Source organism: Melospiza melodia, chromosome 11, assembly GCF_035770615.1.
Source record: "Melospiza melodia melodia isolate bMelMel2 chromosome 11, bMelMel2.pri, whole genome shotgun sequence".
In the NCBI taxonomy this organism is placed as follows: domain Eukaryota; kingdom Metazoa; phylum Chordata; class Aves; order Passeriformes; family Passerellidae; genus Melospiza; species Melospiza melodia.
The window spans coordinates 27453217-27473489 of record NC_086204.1 but is presented as its reverse complement, the minus strand read 5'-3'; the positions used below and the strand labels follow the sequence as shown (position 1 = coordinate 27473489).

General features: G+C 47.5%; 1 protein-coding gene across 1 annotated transcript in view; it reads left to right on the top strand.

The window, feature by feature from the left end:
• Positions 1-19586, top strand: part of PLPP3 (phospholipid phosphatase 3) — a 44769-nt gene extending 25183 nt beyond the window's left edge. The window contains exons 3-6 of the mRNA XM_063166173.1: positions 4900-5183; positions 6170-6227; positions 13227-13403; positions 17788-19586. Coding sequence (XP_063022243.1) covers positions 4900-5183; positions 6170-6227; positions 13227-13403; positions 17788-17913 — 645 coding nt within the window. The 3' untranslated portion in view covers positions 17914-19586. The remainder of the gene's footprint in view (positions 1-4899; positions 5184-6169; positions 6228-13226; positions 13404-17787) is intronic.
• The last annotated feature ends 687 nt before the right edge of the window (positions 19587-20273 follow it).

The following is a 20273-nucleotide window of genomic DNA, read 5'->3' as shown; positions in this document are numbered from 1 at the left end:
GAGGCAAAAACACTCGAGTGTCAGTAAGGACTTGGCATGGTTTGTCACTATTCAAATAACTCATGGTATTTGCCTATTTTATAAGGTTTAAAAAACAAAGAAAGGATACATCTTTTCAGCTAACCAGTGCCTGGAAAATTTAACAAGTTAGTGTTAGGTTTTTAAGAGATTGCATATTACAGGCATTTTTAAAAGACAATTAAAACCTTCCGTGGGGAGCATGTTCCCAGAGTCCTACTTTAAAATGTAGTTAATGTCCCACCTTCCCAATGCCTCTTCATTCTCCTTCTGCCAGTTTTTCTAGAGCTGTGCTAGGAAATGATTGCATGGTAAGAGCTTTATTTGTCAGCCAAAAAGCTGAACTCAGCTCATAAGTTGAGCCTCCTGATGCCCATGTGTGCCTGGTCTGGGGCAGAAGACAAGAGCTGCCTCCAGGTTGTTGCTTAAACACTTCCAGCTAAAATGAAATTCCCCTATGAAAAGTACCTACATTTTTTTCCTTCTCACCTGCTGCCAGAACAGCTCAGGTGCTTTCCCAGAAGTGCCACCTTCCTCTTGCTCCTTCAGCTGGGAGGGATGGAGATGGAGAGGTCAGAAGCATTTGTTCTCCTTTCACCTTTCCTTTCATGGGCAATAGATATTTTAGGATGGCACAGTGCCTGCTTTGGTAATACTCCATCCTCAGCCTTGTGTGATGTGAATAACTCCATAATTTCCTCATGTCTCCATCATTTCCTCATCTCTCCATCATTCCCTGACCACATACACACACCCAGCAAAGCAGATCCCCAAAATTGCCCTGTCCCTCTGCCCCCTCCCTCCCCAAAACAAGCCCAAAAGGTGCCAGGCCCCCAATTCTATAAACACAGCAGAATTTCCCCCTGCAGGTGAATGACCCCTGAGTGTGGAAAAGCCATAAAAATGAAATGAAAAAACCTCTCATTTTCGCATTACTGCCGGAGCTATCGGCACGCCAGCTCCACGCAGAGTGTGCTTCTGATCCCTAATGAGGCAGTGGCAAATACAGGAGTTGGAACAGAAACTGGAAACATAATCAGCTGCCTGTGTGATCCATCAACTCTCTACCACGAAATAGCAGGTCAATTAAAAGAGAATGAAAATCCCCAAAGAATTGGATGTTTCTGCCCTGGTTTCACTGTGCCCACAACAAATGTAACTTAATAAGGTAAATTCGAAAGCTCAGTTATTTGCTGTTGAGTGACACAAATGGCTAACGAGGAACTGAAGCAACAGATTTCTTTGCTATGGCAGCCTGCATGGAAAATTCAAGTCAGCCTGACCTCCTTTTTCAGATGTAACCCAGATACCAGAATTACTGTAGCATAATAAGAATTCCTTCCAAATCCACAGAGCACTGAGTGCACTCCTTTGGAAGGCAGGGCAGTGGTCATGAGCACTTCCAGGGAGCTGGCTTTTGGGATGGAGCAGCCAAAATTCCACACCCTCGCTTCACGTGGCGTCACAGGCAGTCTAGCCTGGGGTAAAAAGGTCCAGGTCATGTTTTAAGTGGCTTGAGGACACCCAGAGAGTTTGTTAAGTAAACGGCACAGGAGAGACCTTTGCTTCCTTCAGGATGGGAGAGGACATGCATTTGGTTTTAATATCTGTGTATTTACTGACTTCAGGCAAATTTCCATGCAGATGGCACTGGAGAGGCTTGTGCCCCTGGGCTGTGCACTCTCACCTCTCTCCTGGCTGCTCTTTGGGCTAGAAGGTGGTTGGTATGATGTTGGTGGTCTCTTGGATGCTGGGAAGGGGAAGGTGATACTCCTGAGCTTTGTAGGGGCACCCCTATCCCCACATGTGATAGGTCTTAAAGGGCTATGAAAAATTCCTAATTAAATTAATTTGCTAGGTGATCTAAGTGACTCACCTGGATTAGCTGGCTGTTTTACAATTGAAGGTGATATGCTGCAATGTGATTAGCACAGAGAATGTTACACCAAAAGCAAGTGGCTAGAAAAGCTCTAAAAGTAATTACAGGCTAATTGGATTGCTGGTGATAGCTTATAATAACAATAAAATGGACTTGACAACTGAAAGTCTGCAAAAAGCATTCACAGACAGAAAAATTTGATACTGGCTTCTCTCTAATGACCAACTTTTTAAAATATATGTGCCAGGGAATTGTGCCCATCACCTGGGAATGGCACATGTCCCAAGTGGATGGCTCGCCAGGAGTTCAAGGCATGAGAAGCAGCTTGATATCTTTAAAACTTGTTTTCTTTTCAGGATGTCCTTCCAGTCTGTGCACATCTGTGCTGCATTAGTTTTTCACCGTCCTGCTTTATCTGGGACAGCACTGCCAAAAAAACCAAGTTTACCCAATTTTTAGCTACTCATTAAGTTGATCCATGGCTTTCACTAGCTGGGGAGGGTTCCTGGGTACCCAGCAGCATTTTAGTGAGGGAGTGAAGGCTCCAATTTACAATCTGCTACATGTGTGCAATTACCCAGACCACCAACGGTGAGAGAGAAATATTAATCCCCAGACTTTTGTTGGTCCCTGTTTAAAATGGTCACATGCCTTTCCCCAGGCCAAGAGCCTCAGGTTTGAGTGGATCTGTTTGTGAGTTTGCAGTAATGGCACATCTCCCAGTGTCAGATATCATCCTTAATTTGTCTGGTCTTCCCTCTCTGAAAGCCATGAGTTTTGAGCCTCAGAGTTCCCCTTCTTGTGAATTTAGGTTTTGGGAGTGCAGGAGCCTCCGTGTCCATCCAGGACAACCTCCCGCTGCAGGCCTCACGCCAGTAGATTTCCTGTGCTGGAACAGGGTTCAAAATGGAGACAAACCATGGTCTTTGGAGACCGTGAGGATTAAAATGATGCAGCTCCCTAAACAATCCTTGGTCACGACTAGATTTCCAAGAGGAAATCTCAGCTGTGACGTTTAAACCCCAAACAGTGGTGCAGCCACTCAGAGAATTTCTGTGCATGGTAGCAGAGCCTGCTCTAGCTTGGCATTTATTTTCTGTTATTACAGTTGTATCTCTCTTTGATAAAGCCTGCTTAGCTGCAATTTCAGCTGCCTTAGGTCAACCTTTGTTTTTCCAAGCCCCGGTACGAGTGAGTTCAAACAATGATACAGCTTCAACTCTTCTTAGTCTAATTGCCATACTTTTCCAGTTTATTAGTTTCCAAAGGTTGTGCCAAGCTTTTAAAAAAGGTAGGCAGGGGAGCCTCGTCTCCTGCTTATAGCTGGCGGGCTGCCACGCCAGGAGGAATATTGCTGGCTGCTCCAGAAAGGGATTAACATGAAGGCATTTTTCTTGACAGTTAATTTTACATATCACAGTCCCCGTGACTACCAAGAGGCAGGGACAAGGGGGCATCCAAAAAAAAAAAAACAACAAACCCCACAAAACCTCTGCCTTGATTTATTACTCAGGTATAAAAACATTTAGAGTAATGAATGAAATCCTAAAGCTGTAAATCTAGAGCCTAAAATTTAGGTGCGTAGCATGACGGAGAACAATTTAAATCTTTGGCTCTTTGTGAGAGGTGTGACATTTGGACTTTGTTTCACAGTCTGATTTTCATTAACCTGCCTCTTAAGAGCCATGAGTGTGAGAAGTTGGATCCTCTGCTCCCTGACAGTGATTTATGGCAGTACTGTCAAACCTCAGCACCCCTGACACAAGAAAAACATAATCTGCTGCCAGGTGATGGCAAGACACCTTGAAATGCCCCAAAATAGCTATACTTTTTGGAGGCCTTGAGAGGTCTGAATTGGGTCTTCTGGCAACAAGTTTTGGGCCAGAAGCTGAAAAATTTGGGGCTTTCTGTTTCTTTCCTTGTTGTGTTAATGATTTTAAGAGAGGAAGATAAGCAGGATGTAGGTTTATTTTCCTCCAAAATCAGTTTGATAAGAGGGTAGTGGGTCTGGCCTCTCCTTCCCAACACACACTAATTCTTTATCTGGTTTATGTCAATTTTCTTTTCCCACTATGCTGGGATGTTACTTCACTTCTGTAAAGATATGCCAGTGTGCCAACCCAAAATTTACTCTTTTGTTTTGTTTATTGGATTTTTCCATAAACAACATGCTGAGCACTGGGAGGGACAAGGGGTAGGATGGAGAGATACTGAGCCATGGGTTTTCCTTCCTCAATCCAGAAGCAGATTCCTGACTTGACATGCCAGAGCTGTCTCAGCCCTGCATTCACACCCAGCCCTGCTTTTGCCTGTTGGAGCCCTGGGTGCTGAGAATTTTAAACTTTCTGTGCTGAAAGGCACAGACCCTCAAGAAAATACTATATTTGACCTGAGGCTGTGGAGGAGGCTTCTAAAATTGAATTATAGAACTGCGACTGTGGGTGTGGAGTTTGAATGGGAGTGTGTCATATCACATGGTGGAAAACTTAAGAGTTCAAGGTTTTAGAATATAGCAGTATATATGAGACAGGATGGAAGTTTTAGGGTGGCTGGTCCTTCTTCACCATCTTCTTCTTCACCTTCTTCTTCAAGGGTTTGGGTGTTGTTTTGTAATTGGTCAGAAAAGTCCGCATTGCAGGACATGATGGACTGGTTATTGGGTTAAAAGTAAAAATAATCTAGGTGTCATTTCTTAATTGGAAAGTTTAGCCCTAAAAGACTTTGTAGAGAAAGATTGTTAGCCATTTTGTAGCTTGTTAGTAGAATGCTGTAGAACTCACAACTTGTAAGACTGTAATATAGATAAGAAATAATAAACATTTGAGCCTGAATACAAAACACCATCTCCAGATAGATCTTCAATCCATCAATCAATACAAATACCATTTCCACATGAATGGCTTCAGTCCCAACCTTGACAGAGGCAGAAAGGAAGTTAAAGAATTGACATTTGCCCAGCGTTTTTCCTGCTCTCTGACCTCTCTGTTGTGCTTCCCCCACAGATTATAACGGGAGAGCTCTACCGCATCCACTACCTGAAGGAGAAATCCCGCTCCTTCATCCAGAACCCCTACGTGGCAGCTCTCTACAAGCAAGTGGGCTGCTTTGTTTTTGGCTGTGCCATCAGCCAGTCCTTCACAGACATTGCCAAAGTGTCCGTCGGGCGCTTGCGGCCGCATTTCCTGGCGGTTTGTGACTTGGATTTCTCCACCATCAACTGCGCCAAGGGAGTTTACATCCAGAACTACACCTGCAGGGGGAGTGACAGCAGGGTGCAGGAAGCCAGGTGAGAGCCCCTGGCACCAGAGCCAAGGGTTGCTGACACTAAATGTGGCTTGGGTTTCTCTGTCTGCAATAGAGGATGTGAATCTGAAACTGAGAGTGGGGTTAGTTTGGATGTTAGGATGAAATTCTTCCCTGTGAGGGTGGTGAGGCACGGGGTGGATTTCCCAGAGAAGCTGTGGATGGATGCCCTATTCCTAGAAGGTCATCTTAGATGGGGATCAAAACAACCTGGTCTAGTGGAAGCTGTCCGTACCCATAGCAGGGGGGTGGAACAAGCTGGTCTTTGGTGTCCCTTCCAGCACAAGCCATTTTAGGATTCTATGAAATGCTGCTTTTTCTGCAAAGGCCATAAATCCATTTTCCAGTGGGCAGCAGTTTCCCTGGGGAAGTGTGGCACTCAGCTGAACAATATTTCTTTTCCTTTCTCTTTACTCCTACACCATTGTTTCCCTGAGCTGCTGCTCTCTGTGGGAATTCACCCCCAGAGCTGAGCTCATGGTGAGCAGCCTGAGCTGTCCCGTGTGTGACAGCAGAGCTTCTCCTCAGCAAAGGCTCCACCACACAGACAGGGCTGCCAGTGCCTCCCCTTGGAGCTCTACCACATCCATCAGATGCCAAATTTTGACTTTTCCAGGGGCACATTCCACACACTGCAATCAGGCTTCTAGAGAAGTTGCTCTATTCTCATTTCTTCAGGGTTTCCCGGTTATTTGAGGCGAGATGATGAGTTATTGGGCTATCCTGGAAATAACTGCTGTCCCCTGAGTAAGCCAGGAAGGGACAAACAATGCAAGCATCCTGTCCATCCGTTTGCTTTCTGCCTCAGCAGCAGGCAGGGCGGATAACAGGGGTTTTATAACCAAAAGGATTGGGGGTTGTGAGTCCTTCTGCTCTGGCACCCTCAGATGCCAAATCACCATATTATAGGGAGAATTGTGATATTGAGGATTGTGCTGGCTGGTTCTGATCACCTGCTTTGTTTTGCAGGAAATCCTTCTTCTCTGGGCACGCGTCCTTCTCCCTGTACACCATGCTGTACTTGGTGGTAAGTGAACTAATTGATCCCCTGTCCCCCATCCCACATTCCAGTAATGGCAGTAATGGCAGGATGAGCGTTGGACATGGGAAGTTGGTTGGAAAAGAAGAGTCTGAGCTGTTGGTGGGAGGATCCACCCTCAGCTGCTGTGGTGTTTTTTAGGATAGAGACTCTGGGATGATAGCTGAGCTCTGTGTGTGCAGCTTTGGGATGTGGCCAAGGTGGCAATTAAATCCAAATCCTGCTGCATTTGTGGATGGCCTGTTTGCACACTGAGGAGAGTTTGGGGGGAGCCAGAATGTTTCATGGATGGAGGGGCAGGATGTGCTGCGTGGCCATGTCAGGAGGTGATGCCTGGTTCCGAAATGTGCCAGCAGAGCAGGTGGAGCAGCCTCTGACCGCCCGGTTCCGGAGGGGAGGGCTGGGACTTGTTTTCCTTTGTCAGTGAGAAATGGCTCTGCCCTTCCTGCGCCTGGGCTGGGGCCGGGGTGGCTGCCAAGGTGCTTCCTGCCAGGACTGCAGGAGGCAGCGCTGCCCACACGGGCTGGACACACACACACGCCCTTCTGAGGGATTCGTGCCTGCTTTTCCTCTTTTTTTACGTTATTTATTTCATAGAAAATCAAGTTTTGTGTTGCTTTTAAGATTTGTGCTCCTCCTCCGTCCCTGGTAATCTCGGATTTGCAAGCAGAGGAACAGCACTGCGCTGATAAAAACATGAAACATTATCAGCAGTGCTCCCCCCAGCCCTTACCCTCTGGAAAGATGAGTGGCCACTGCTCCCTCCTGCCTTTACAGCCTTGGATCCCCTTCCCTGTGAGCAACTCCTGTAACTGAATCACTGGGCTTTCCAGGCAGCTGTGGGCGGCGTATTAAATTCTTTCTTTGTTTTCCCTCTTATTTTGTTCTTGGAAAACTTCTGAATTTCTCCAGCAGACATTTTGGCCGTTTCCTCCCAGCTATTACAATGAGGAGCTGCCTTGGTGATGCTTCACAGGACGCTCAGCCCATCATAAAGCTTTCTGAGCTGAGTTTGGAAGCCATCGCTCACAAGGGCAGTCATTTATTCCTGGGGAAGTCTCTGAGCAGTCTGATAAGTCAGCCCTGAGGTATTTTCAAGCCCAGCATCTGGGAACAGCAAGGACTGCCAGTCCCTGTTAAGGTGGTGATGGCTTCTCTACCAGGGCTTGACCCATTTGCTGCAGGTTGCTGGACAAACATTCTTTTTTCATGCGTTTTCTGAAATTCCAGCACTTTGGAGCAGGTGAGAAGCAAATGGGAGTACAGAGCTCAGGGGACAGAGACCCCAGAACTGCAGAGTGCATTCCAAGTTCCCACAGGATGCACAGAAAACCTGCAGGGCTCATTTCCCATTGCTGCTTTGCACCAGTGCCTGCTGCCTGATGTTGTTTTTAACTTTGCAGCAGGCTTTAGAAGTGGTGTTTAGCTCCTGTGTGGTGCCTCGGAGCACAGAGATGCTTCTGGTCTCTCTTTGCTGCCCTTCCCTGTCCCCATATGGCAGCACTTGAGCTGTCAGCACTCCCCAGACTTTGCCCCACACTCCCACACCCCCCAGGACAACAGGCTGTTCCACTTACCCCTCTCTATGCAGGGGACAGTCCCTTTAAAATTATTTTATTTCTCATTTTCACCTTGTCCCAAAACTGTGATATGGCTGGTAGCAGACTCTGCCTGACCAGCTGTCCAGTTGCCTTGTGTCTTAAGAAGTCAGGAAAAATTACATCAAGTGTTTGGTGAAAAATTGAAGGGAGAAAAAGGCAACTTGAGACAAGACAGGTGAGGCAACAATTTTAAGGCTCTCTTACACCTAAATCATCCAGTGATTCCAGCTTGTCTAGCAGCACCCTGCTCTCCATCACTCCAGCTCCCTGGTCACTGCCGGAACCTGACAGAGAAATCTCATAGAAAAAGGGAGGCAGAAAATCTGACACATTGGAGAGGCTGATAATATCAAAACAATAATTACAAGAAAAAAGAGATTATAGTAAGCCAGAGGGATTTTATTTGATGCAAGATAAACCCTGCTGTCTTGCCCACCTCAGCGAATGAGTTGGGGTTTTGAAAGCCTGCTTAGAAACGTGGCATCCACCATGCCAGTGCCTGCAGGAGGTGTTTTTGATGGGTTTAATCAGGGGACCATCTCAATCAAGACAAAATGATTGATTGACTGTTCCTGGGAAGTGAGGGCTGTGCTGCAGCAGGTTGCTGCCTACACTTTGGATGGCAGGAGTGTGCCAGGAGCTGCTGCAGAGCTGGGGGATCTGTGGGGCTGAGCGTGTCCTGCAGAGGCCTGGCAGGTCAGCGGTGTCCCGAGCGTGTTCCTGGTTGAACAATACTTCATATTTCAAGGATAAGTCACTTCCCGCCTTTCCTGGCATTCCCTGGCTTCACTCTCAGAGCCCATTCTGAATTAAAATGTTTTCAAGTTAGCTTCACCTGGTGGAGACGGGTGCCAGAAAATTCCAGTCAGGCTGTTGAGAAGATCCCTGGATTCCCACGCACCCCGCAGGGCTTTGGGGCTGGATTTGTCCAGAGGTTTGGTGTGCAGTGGCTGAGTGACCACAGCTTCCCCATTTCCTGGCACAGCAGCAGAGCCCTGTGCTATCCATGGGATCCTAGCAGGAAAACACTCATAGATGCCAAGCCCTGGAGGGCTTTGAGGAAAAAGTCCCAGAGAAAGGCACTTGCAACACAGTGAAATCCCCTGGGATTTGGTTCTGAATGCTGACACCTCAGGGCTCAGTTTCTCGCAGCCTTCTTGTCACCAGGAATACTCAATTAACATCAGGCCTTTGTATAAAAAAATTTAAAAGGGGAAATAACTCTTGGGTAATCCTCTTTGTCCTAATTTTCCTTGCTTTGTTACCCCTTGGCTGAGCGAGCTGTAATATGTATTTATAGCAGGCTGAGGGAAGAGGAGGTATGGAACAGCTTATTCCATGCAGCCCTCTGGAGCTGACCTACACCTCTTTGTCTTGTTGCTCTGGATGTGGGGGAGTCTTTGCAGAGAACAGTGGATGCTTTCCACTCCCCTGGAGCATGTGAGACCATAATGCTGATTTTTTGGCATCATGAAGTTGCCTGAAATCACACAAAGGGTGCAGAAAAGCTAAATTTAAATATCAGGAAAGTTGAATTAATATCCCTCAGCAACATTGGCTGATTCTGGATAAAATACAAGCAAACCCTATGTGTTTAATATGTGTCTGTGGGTGAGGCAGAAGGCTTCAGAATGGGTTGTGGTGAGTTCTGCTGGTGTAAATGGAAAATGAGAGATGGAGCTGGGTTTATGTTTTGGGGGAATGTGAGGCCTCTCCCTGGAGCTCCTTGCTGAAGGGTGGAGAAGGTGCCCTGGTACAGCTGAGCAGTGATGTGCCCTTGTGAAGGAGCCTCTGTGGTGGTTGTGGACTTGGAGTTGAGTTTAGTGGTGACCTAAGGAAGAGAATAAAATGGAATTACATCAGAGGCCAAGGCTGAGCTGTGAACTGAGCCGCTGGGGATATTTCTGATGGGGTGAGAGGGTGCTATGCACTCAGCAAAGGCAGGGAAGAGGCAGACAGCACAGGCTGAGAGGTCTTTGCCCATCTCCTGTCCTTCCCTTGTGGCCAGCTTGGTGCTGAAAGCCACATTGTGCATTCCCAGCCTCCAGCTGGCTTTGTCCAGCCAGGGCAGTGCATTACAGTGGGATGAGTTTGGGCTGGGGAGGTTTTGGCCCTGTAGCACTTCGGGTGCCTCTCTGCTTGCAGATGGGGCTGAGAAGGAATGGTGCAGGAATGGAGAAGGAGATCACTTGGGGTCAGACAGCCAGGAACAAGCCCAGCTGTTTCCCAGAAGGAAACTCCAGGTGTGCCTGAGGGGGTGATGGAGTCCAGCCCTGCTGCAGGAGAGTGTGAAGGGATTTCTGGAGAGCAGAAAGCCCTGGAGGCTGGAGGTGCTGCTCTGAGCCTGTGTCCCCTGCCAGCTCCTCCTGGCTTTGCTCAGAGGCTGTGTGTGCTGTGGGCACTCCCCAGCAGCACTGTGGAAGTCCCCTGGCACAGGAAGAGTGATGTGACATCCCTCAAACCATGTGCTTTGTGGTATCCCAGCCTCTGCCAGGAGACAGCGGATGGGAACTCCAAATCACTCCCACTCTGTGTGATCCCATTTCTCCCACCCTTGCTCCTGTTGGTGCTCCTGGGTTTTGCTGCCCTGTGATGATCTGTGGTGGAAATAACCCTGGTTGTGGTCTTGCTCTTCCACCCCCTCCTGGGAAGGGCTCCATTCCAGCTCCACATTCCCATCCAAATCTGTCAGTCTGTAGCAGGCAGCATTTCAGATTTGCTCCCAGGAGAAAAAAAACCAACAAACCAACCAAATGAAAAAAAAACCCCACCAAAACAGCAAAAGCACCTTCATAAGCAGATTTTCAGATAAATTTCCAGGAACTTCCCATTTCTTGGTAATAGCACTAATTCCTGTATTAGGGAAATTCTGATCCTTTCAGCCCCTAAATTCTACTTTCACTTCTTGACCTTGTCCTAGTAACTGGGTTTTTCTTTCATACCATGGGCAGAGGCAAAGTTTGGAGCACCCCAAGTCTTACCTTGAAAGTATTTAGGGGATCCTGGTGTTTGAGAGCAGTTTTTGTAACACTGCATGCTCATAAAATGCCTGTGGAATAGGAGGAGTGCTGTTATGCTCTTTTTTTTTTTTGTCCGTATGAATGGGGAATAAAGAGCAGTTTTTCCATGGCCTTTATTGTGGCAGCAAAAGGAACTCAGTTGAGCTTCTCACAGTGGTGTTGCAGTGTCTGAGGAGCGCAGGACTAAACCTGTGGGCTTTAGATCTCCAAGATACACAGATGTGAGTGTGACATGGGTGGTGAGGACTTGGGGGACACTCAGCACACCCCCTATGGTGCCACACTGCTCTTTGCTCCTTTTCCAGGGCTGAAGATTGCACATGAGGGACACAGTTCAGTACCAGAAGTGCCTACTTTATTGTGTCTTCAAACTTGCTGTTTGCTTTTATTGCTAATTTTTAATTGATACTTTTGCACCCTCACCTCTAGATGACTTTTTTTTAGTTCAGGTTTGTGGGGTGGAAAGATTTGAGAAGATGTCCAGATTGTGCAAAAGTGGCAAATGTCAGGTTATACAGCAGCAAATTTCCTTCTTAAGGGATTTGATGGGACAAAAACAGAAGATGAAAATGAGACATCAGGTTTCAAGTCTTCCTGGTAGAACTGAGTGATAGTTTATAATGTATAATGCTTGGAGCTAGTTTTGCTCTGCGGCAGCAGCGGAACACTGGAACCTGAGTTTTGCAGTGTCACCTGGGCTGAGTTGAGGCTCTTGAACATGAAAATGGAATCATGGAATGGTTTGGGGTGGAAGGGACCATGGTGTGGGGTGTGAGATGGGCTCCATGGGGCTGTGGCTCTGTTCCCAGGCTTGGGCTGGTTTGCAGATATATCTCCCAGAATCACCATATGCATTAGCCAGCACTGAGCTGTTCTGGTGCTGCTCCCTTCCATGTTAATTGGCTAACAATCTGGATAATTTGGAGCATCTGCTCCATTCAGACAATGGGATGTTTCATTTCTTCTGTAGAGCCCAGTGTGTGTTCTTTCCAAAAAGGGGCAGATACAGTGTTTATGCAACAGCCAAACATACTGAATTGGCCAAAATGATGCTTCCCCCTTATCAGCTTCCCAGTTAGCTCTGCTTTTACAGGTCATTTTCTGCTTTTATGTTGTCATTAAGTTATTTGTTGTTTCAGGGAACCCAGTGAGAGCTTCATCCCCTTTCATATCAAGGCGGTGCAAACTGCTCTGGGTGTGTAAAAGGGATCATAAATGGGGAGTACATCCCTTTGCATCCCTCTGATGTAGCAGAGCCCCTTGAGGGACAGGGGTTTGACTCCAGTGCTGCATTTAGGAGCAGAAATTGAGAGAAAACCCCTTTGCATCCCTCTGATGCAGCACAGCCCCTTGAAGGACAGGGGTTTGACTCCAGTGCTGCATTTTGGAGCAGAAATGGGGAGTAAACCCCTTTGCAGCCCACGGGGTCTGACTCCATTGCTGCATTCAGGAGCAGGCAGAGCAGGCCTGGGCTGCAGAGGCCGAGCAGCATTTGCCAGCACTTTCACACCCTTTGAGCCTGACTGCTCCCCGAGCCTGGAGGCTCCTGGGTGTCCCTCCCTCCCTTCCCACAGCCTTCCTCCCTGCCTCATCCCCGGCAGGAGCTGCTGTTTTCCTGCCCTCTCTTCCCGCCCCGCTTCCCCGTTCCCACAGGAACAGGCCGTGCCCGGTCCCGCGGCGGAAGCGGGCCCGAGATAGTCACGGCAGGGCCACAATGTCTGCCTGACATCACCCCAGAGCCCTCCTTCAGGCTGGGCCGGGGCTTTGCTTGGCATTCCCACCCAGGGAGGGAATTCCCAGGCCGTGCAGGGGGGCAGCTGCTCCCTATTTCCCTCAAACCCTAGGGCTCGGGAGGGGAAACATGGTGGGAGTGTTGGAGGGTGGCATTGTGCACATTGTTGGTGGTTGTGGCCATGTGTGGCAGTTCTCAGGATGGCTCTGAAGGTTTAGCATGATGCATTGATTCTTCCTTTCCCTCTGAGAGATGGTATGAGTCCTGAATACCCCAGGTGTGGGACCTTGGTTTTGTTATGTTTAGTAATGCTGGGGAAGAATGTCTTTGCTGGGATGCTGTGCTGTGTGGAGGCTGAAGCAGAGCTGGGGTGCAGGGGGTCCCAATCCCCTGTTTCTGGCTCACTGAGGAACGGCTGTACCCATCCACTCTGTCCTCATCCCTTCCATGGGTTAAAAGTCCCTCCAGAGGCCACACAGGTGCAAGGAGCATCCTTCCATTTTATCAACTCCCCCTCCTTTAGCCACAGGGCCCCATAGCCACCCCCACAGCGCAGTCACTGCTGCATTTTGGGTGAATTTGTGCAAACCAGCTCAACCTTTTTTTGTTTTTTTGTTTCCCTCTCTTGTCACAGTTCTATCTGCAGGCCAGATTCACGTGGAAGGGAGCCCGGCTGCTCCGTCCCCTGCTGCAGTTCACCCTGATCATGATGGCCTTTTACACCGGGCTGTCCCGCGTCTCCGACCACAAGCACCACCCCACCGACGTGCTGGCAGGCTTTGCACAGGGAGCCCTGGTGGCTTACTGCGTGGTGAGTGGGGGAAATGGGCAGAAACAGTGCTGGGAAGGTCCTGGGGGAATAGCAGGGCCTTTGCAACCCACTAGTTCAGCTCAGGTGGTTCCCTGTTACAGCTGGAGGCTCCAAAGGCTTGGTCCAGGCAGCTGGGGGCACTGAAAGATGTTCAGCCAAGGGAGGGTGTTTCCCTCTCCACCAGAAGCTTTGGCTGTTCTCAGTGGCACTCAGCTGAACAATATTTCTTTTCCTTTCTCTTTACTGCTACACTGTTGTTTCCCTGTGCTGCTGCTCTCTGTGGGAATTCACCCCCACAGTGCTCTCAGTTAGGCTCCTTAGCAAGGTTTTCCACCAGGAGCTGAGCAGAGAGTCTGGAGTGCTTGGCATTATGGCTCTTCCACACACAATCCTTCCACAAACTGGTGTCTGCTTGACATGGGGAGGTGGCTGATGGCTGATAGATTTTCGGGGGTCTAAAGGGCTCTTGAAAAAGGGGCCCACAAAAGCTGTGCCCATTTCTCTTCAGCTGCTGGGCTGGTTCTTGTGGCACTTGCTCTCCAAAGGGTGACATGATTGCACAGCCATATAATTCAAAGTGACACGTGAAGATGTTTTAAGTTGGCAGGATGGGGGGGAACCTGGTCAGGCAGCTGCCTCAGACAAACACAAAGGAGCTGGGGGCTGTGGTAGTTCTTTGTGTCTGTGTTAACTCCCCAAAAGCAAGATTTTAATAGCTCACCACTTTTTGTGGGTTTTTTTTTGTTTGGTTTTTGTTTTTTTTTTTTTTTTTTTTTTTTACTGTTCTAAAAGTAAATCAGCCTTGGGAACAAGGAGTTCAGTCCACCAATATTACATTTTGCAGGGAGAGAAAATAGGTTATTTATGTACTTCCCACTCATTGATAATATTCCAAAGCCAAAACAAAAATGTCATTGTTGGGACATTTTCATGGAGTATTATTAACTCCGTGAGCAGTAGCTGTTGGGTTCTGCCTTTGCCTGGTGCCCACGTCCCATGCAGGGCTGGCAGATCCCGAGGGGATGGTGGGAGAAGCCTTTGTGGTGGGAAGTGGGCTATCAGGCACAGTGTGGCAGGGGAGTGGGGAGCAGGCAGTGCATCCCTGGGTCCCAGCAGTGGTTCCAGAAGGACAATAGCTCTCCGGATGGAGCTTGGGATGGGTGTCCGGATGCTTCCTGGCTGGGACAGAGAGCAGCAGGCCTGGCTGTCCCCTCCCAGCCCTCCGGCAGCTGGGAGCTGTGCTGGGAAGGGGAGGCTGTGGCAGGGCTGGGATAGTTTTCCTGTGTCATAGGAAGCAGCTGCCTGGAGTTTCCCAGGCAGGCTCAGGTTTGAGAGTCTGAGCTGCTGTCCCAGCCCACTGGTAAAAGGGGCAGTTGTGTCTAAATGCTTTGCAGGAATGGCTTAGTAACCTGGAACATCTCAGGCTTCAGCTTAGGACTCAGGGCAGGGTTTGAGCCCAGCCCTTATCCCATTCCATCACCCTGCAGAGAACCATCTATTCTCCAGAACCTGGCTTTGCTGGCGGGAGTCTTTGCCTAGTAGGGCCTGGCAGATTTTCCTCCATTTTGGGAGGTTGCAGCAAGGGACAAGAGGAAGAGTCATCCCAAAACACCCTAGAGTTTGCACTGAAGGAGCAGTTTAGCAGCTTTTTGCTGAAATTCCTGGTATGTCCTGGGCGTTCTTGCCCAGCTCTCCTGCACAGGCTGCTCTGAAATTGAGGGACCTGGAGACTCCTCACCTCCCACCCTGGGTGCTCCCAGCCACCCCTTCCCCCAGCAAAGCCTTCAGGGTCCACCCTGGTGATAGGCAAGAGCTGTAAAAACACCACAGTTATCAGGCCATAATTTTCAGTAGAAACCAATTGTGGATTTCATCTCCAAAGGCTGCCCAAGCTTCAACCCAGGTCGTGCTGCAGCAGACACGTTTGTCTTTCAGTGCCTGAAATAACAAGCAGAAGACATTAATGTCAAGCACTTCCAGCTGATGAAACATTCAGAGATGGAGCCAGGGTGAAATACAACGAGGATTTCTCAAATAGAAATAGTTTCTCTGCGCCTTGCAGGCAGCTTGCTGTGTGTTGTGTGGTTTATGTCTCATCTGAGGGAGAGGGAGAAGGGGAGATGTCAGGAGGACATGCTCCCAGGGTTGCTCTGGTTAGCTCAGAGGAGTTGTTTTAACCTCTCTGTATATGATTAAAAATTGCTTCAATAGGATGAAAAGTAATAGGAATTGTTAAGTGGAAATGTGAGATATTGGCTTAAAATGCTCTCAGTCTTCTCCCATCAAGTTTTCTTTATGGGTGGAGAGCACCTTCTACAGGAAATGGAGCTAATCCAAGTGAAAAACTTAGCACGTTTATTAGTCCTTTTTTGTGTTAAACAGTTCAAGCATTAGGAGGATTTAACACACTTTTAACCCCCAAAGATCAAGTTTCATGATTCCTATAAATGTTTATATAACCTCCAGCCATGTTAAAGTGAAATACAGTTTAAAGAGAAATGAAACCCCTTAACCAGCCTTTCAATGAAACCTGAAAAGCAGCACAGTAAAAGCAAAAATACCCAGGATGACAGTCCACCATAACTCATTCCTGTCAAAAATAAGGACCAGACTCAAAGCACTCCCCAGATGCTTCTTGCACTCAGCAATCCCCTCCCATAAATTGATTTGTCATGGCTATCTTGGTGCAAAGTTGGACACCTTTTTGATTGAATCCAGCTCTCAGAGGTGGACGAATGAGCAAGATGGCACCAGAAATGCACCAAACCAGACAAATGGGGGGTTTGCAGTTATCAACAGCCCAAAAGAAAACCAGTGCCAGAGCAGTTCAATGTAGTTTTACACTGGGATGCTGCAGCAAGGGGCCAGACTCCAGCTTGTGATCCTTGGGAGCATCAGCTGGATCCTGTTATTTACCCAAACCTACAAAGGCTGCCACTTGGATGCCCTGTAAACAACTTTATCAGCTCTGTTACACAACCAAACAGCCAGCAACCAGCACATATATTGAGGAGAGAACTGTTTTGTACCTCAGCTCCTTCTCTGCCTTCGCACAAAGCAGCACCAGCCTCCTTCATCCCTGGTTAGAGCTGTAGGAGTAAATTGCTGTGTGCAGCAGCTTTGCTCTCTGTCCAGCTTGAGCCTTATCTGCTCTGCTGATAGGGGCTTGCAAAAGTTGTTTGCAAGGACAACTTGACCTGCTGCACAAGGCTCTGGGTGGTTAGAAAATGTGGAGATGCAGGTAGACCAAACCTTTGCTTTCTCCCTGTGTTACTCAGCCTGGAAGTCATAATCTAATATTATTTCTTTAAACACCTTGGAATTACTTTTTCCCCTGATTTATCTGGGTGATTAAATGTAGCATTTGAGTGGTGTGAGAGAAGAAACAAATGTACTGCTGATTGCTACATCCATGTGCTGCTCATCCTGAGATTTCAGCTCAGCAGACCCATGGCTTCAGTTGTGATTATTGGGGTTTAAGGCTTTCTGAGATGAGCTGTCAAACTTGGGCTGGCAGGGACAGTCAGTGGCAGGACAGAAGTTCAGGGCTGTGGCACGAGGTGACAAAATGGTGAATCCTTGCCGCTTCTAGCTCCATCCAGAGGATCTGTGCTGTCTGACTCTTTTCCCTTCTGGCACAGGGCTGAGCTTTGGCAAGGGTGAAAGTGTCCCGGTCCTGGAGGACTGATAAGCTTCGTGCTACTGCCAAAGGAGGATGTGGAAGTTTCCTCCCAGCACTTTGTTTCTTATTGTGTTGCTGCCTTCCGAAATTGCCAGGCACTGGCTTTTTCACATCCCGGAGAGGGGTTACATCACGGGACAATTAGGAAGAAGGAGTCAAGAATAGATTCTCCTCTCCTTAGCCTTTGGCTTCCACCAGACCCCAGCTCTGTACTGGTGCCTTGGTGGGGCATGAGGAGCATGGCTCGCCATTGACTCACTGCTGATAGCTTTTAACACAGTTTTAACTTGAAAGCTTTTAATTGCCTACCTGATGTCTGTCTGAATGAATTGTTTCACTGACTCCAGGATGAGTCAGGCCAGCCCTTTGGAGACCTTTGTTATTTTATTGGAGTGCAGGCCGTGGATCTGTTTCCTGGCTTTTCAACCCATTCAGCAGAGGTCTGGGTGTTGCACTTGGTGATGACGCAGTGAGAAATCAAGTTGTCCTCTCATGTTTTTACAGTTTTGTGAGGTCTGAGCCTTTTACTCTGCTGTACAGAAAGGTGGTAGCAGGCACTTGGGATTTCACAGCTGTTACAGGCAGGCATTCAAAAAGTGCTATTTTTGCAGCCTAAAGATGTGTATATATTCTGTAAACCAGCTTTTTGAGCAAACCGTCACCCACGGTGGCTAAGTTTGCCTTTTCCACTTACTCCTGCAGGTGTTTTACGTCTCAGATCTCTTCAAGCCCAAGACAAAGACTTGCCTGCTTCCACCTCCCATCCGGAAGGAGATCCTTTCACCTGTGGACATCATTGAGAGGAATAATCATCACAACATGGTGTAAAACTTCGAGGAATCAGATGGGTGTTGTATTTTAAACTTTTTTTTTTTTTTGCAAAAAAAAGTGACTGCTGACAGCAACTACCTGCTGCTCTCAAATCTCATCAGACAGTAGAATGTAGGGAGAGACTTTCTTGCCCGACCAGTAAAGTCTTACTCTGTGGTCTTTTCAACTTGCGACATTTGGATGAAAGGGGTGGTGGTGGTCAACTAAGGCAAAGGTGACAATGACAAAGGAGAAAAACAAAACCCACACTACACAAAAAGCCGAACAAACAAAGAGAGGTGCCGGAGTTCTGGATGTGCAATTGGTTTGAGTGTTCATGTTGTAGTGAACGCCAAATTGTTCCCAGCCCAGTGAACACTAAGGGGTTTTTGGAAAGCTGGCCATCCTAGGTTTTTTTCTGACTACGAAGATTTCCAATGCCTGCGAGAAAAAAAAACCAACTCACGACTAAGTTGTATAGCACTACGTATGAGCAACAGCACTGAGTCAAGACCTGGGATTGGTTCATAAGAGTTGCTTTTTTCTCTTCTTGATCCTAGTTTATTTTTGCCTCTTCTCTTCCATACTGTGACTTAATTTAGAAGAAGCTTGCCCAGTCCAAGGTCTCCGAAGGGTCTCTGCTCTCTCTGCTCACACTACACGCCTTTAACGAGCGGCCCGAGACGCGCAGTGAGGCCGGAGATCTCCTTCCTCCGCACAGAGAAGCCACATTTCCTCCTCCCCGCTCGCTCCCTGCCGAGGGCTCATCCCACCCGAGCCTCCCTAAATGAAAAGAGCATCCTCCACTTCCCAGCCATCCCATTTCCCCCAGAGAAAAATCCCAGCAGGTTCCATGCACGGGAGCCGCGGTTTGCGCCGAAGACTCGTTCAGTTCGCACTACGACCCCGGGGCTGAGTCCTGGGGAAACTTTTATTCTTCAGTTTTGGGACGGGCTGCTGGGCGGCACGTCCCGGCCTGGGTGTCAGTCGGTTTGTGCATCCCCTCCTCTCCTCCTCATCCTCCTCCTCCTCCCTGGCCACCCCAGGGTGCGCCATGGCAGTACCAGGCCCTGTGCTCCGCTGGGTCACTCCAGTGGGAAATCAGCTGTGCCTCTCTTGGGTGTGATGATGGCATTTTTTTTTTTTTTGCCCAGAAGCCACAGGTGCTTGGTTTGCAGCCCTTCCACGAAGCGCATTTGCAAAGGGATCCCGCAGAACACGCAGAACGGCCATTTGCACATCCTTCTCACAGAATCCGTCCTATCATTTCAACTTATAGCAAGCTATGATTTTTTTTATATTATAAATATTATATAAATAATGTATAAAACCTTAAAAATTAACTATGTAAAATATTATTTCTGAAACAATTTTAGATATATCCACTATGACTATAAACTGTGTCCTGACCTGTGTTATTTACATTTTGCTGCTTAAAAAAGCATTGAATTAATTTTTTTATAGTCGACTAAAATATTGTAGTTCTGTGGTAGTAATATTTTAATGAAAATAACTACAATTAGAGACATTTGTATAAAAAAAAACATATTAAATTGTCTGTATTTTTGTAATGTTCCATTTTGTAAAGAGAAGAATATTCAAAGACTTTTGTAGAATACAAAATTGAAGTTTGTATCTGCGAAATTATTGCTGTATAAATGTGCTTTTTAAATAAAAGCTCATAACACAACTAAACATCCTGGTGCAAGATGCATTCTGTCTTTGGGTTGCCCTTTCCTTGATGGAAAAAGAGGGTCCTTGCCCAGTGGGACAGTTGGAAGTGTGATGTGGATGTTGGGTGGCATTTGGGGATGTGATGGTACAGAAGAGCAGCTGGATAAAAAGGACCAGATGCCATTTTTGATGGGAGGGATGAGAAGGTCCCACCAGCTCCTGGCTTGGGGGCACTTGTGGGTTTGCATGGATCTTCTCTTTTCAATGTCCAGTCTTAAAGCAAATATCATTTTACTTAAAGCACCCGTTTTACTTTAACAATCTTATGAGCTTTAAAGAAATGTTTTGGAAGTAAAATAAAATCTGAAGAGCCACAGCTCAGCTGCTGGTCTTCCTGGACAATCCCTGGCCTAGGAGGGCTCCCAGCTGTGCTCTGCACCAACACCTTTCCCATGAAAAGCAGGCACTTGGCAGCTGAACCAAACTCTTGCAGCTTGCTGGGTTGCAAATGTAGATGGGAGGGGAAAGAAGAAAAAAGAAAAAAAATCTCACAACAACATGTGCTCAGAGAGGCACATGTGCTCAGCACACAGTTATGAGGCAGCCTGGATTTTTTATTACTGTTTTTATTTTTTTATTATTGTTTTTATTTTTTATTATTGTTATTTTCCTCCTCCTACAGAGGCAAATGAACTTGTTGGTGG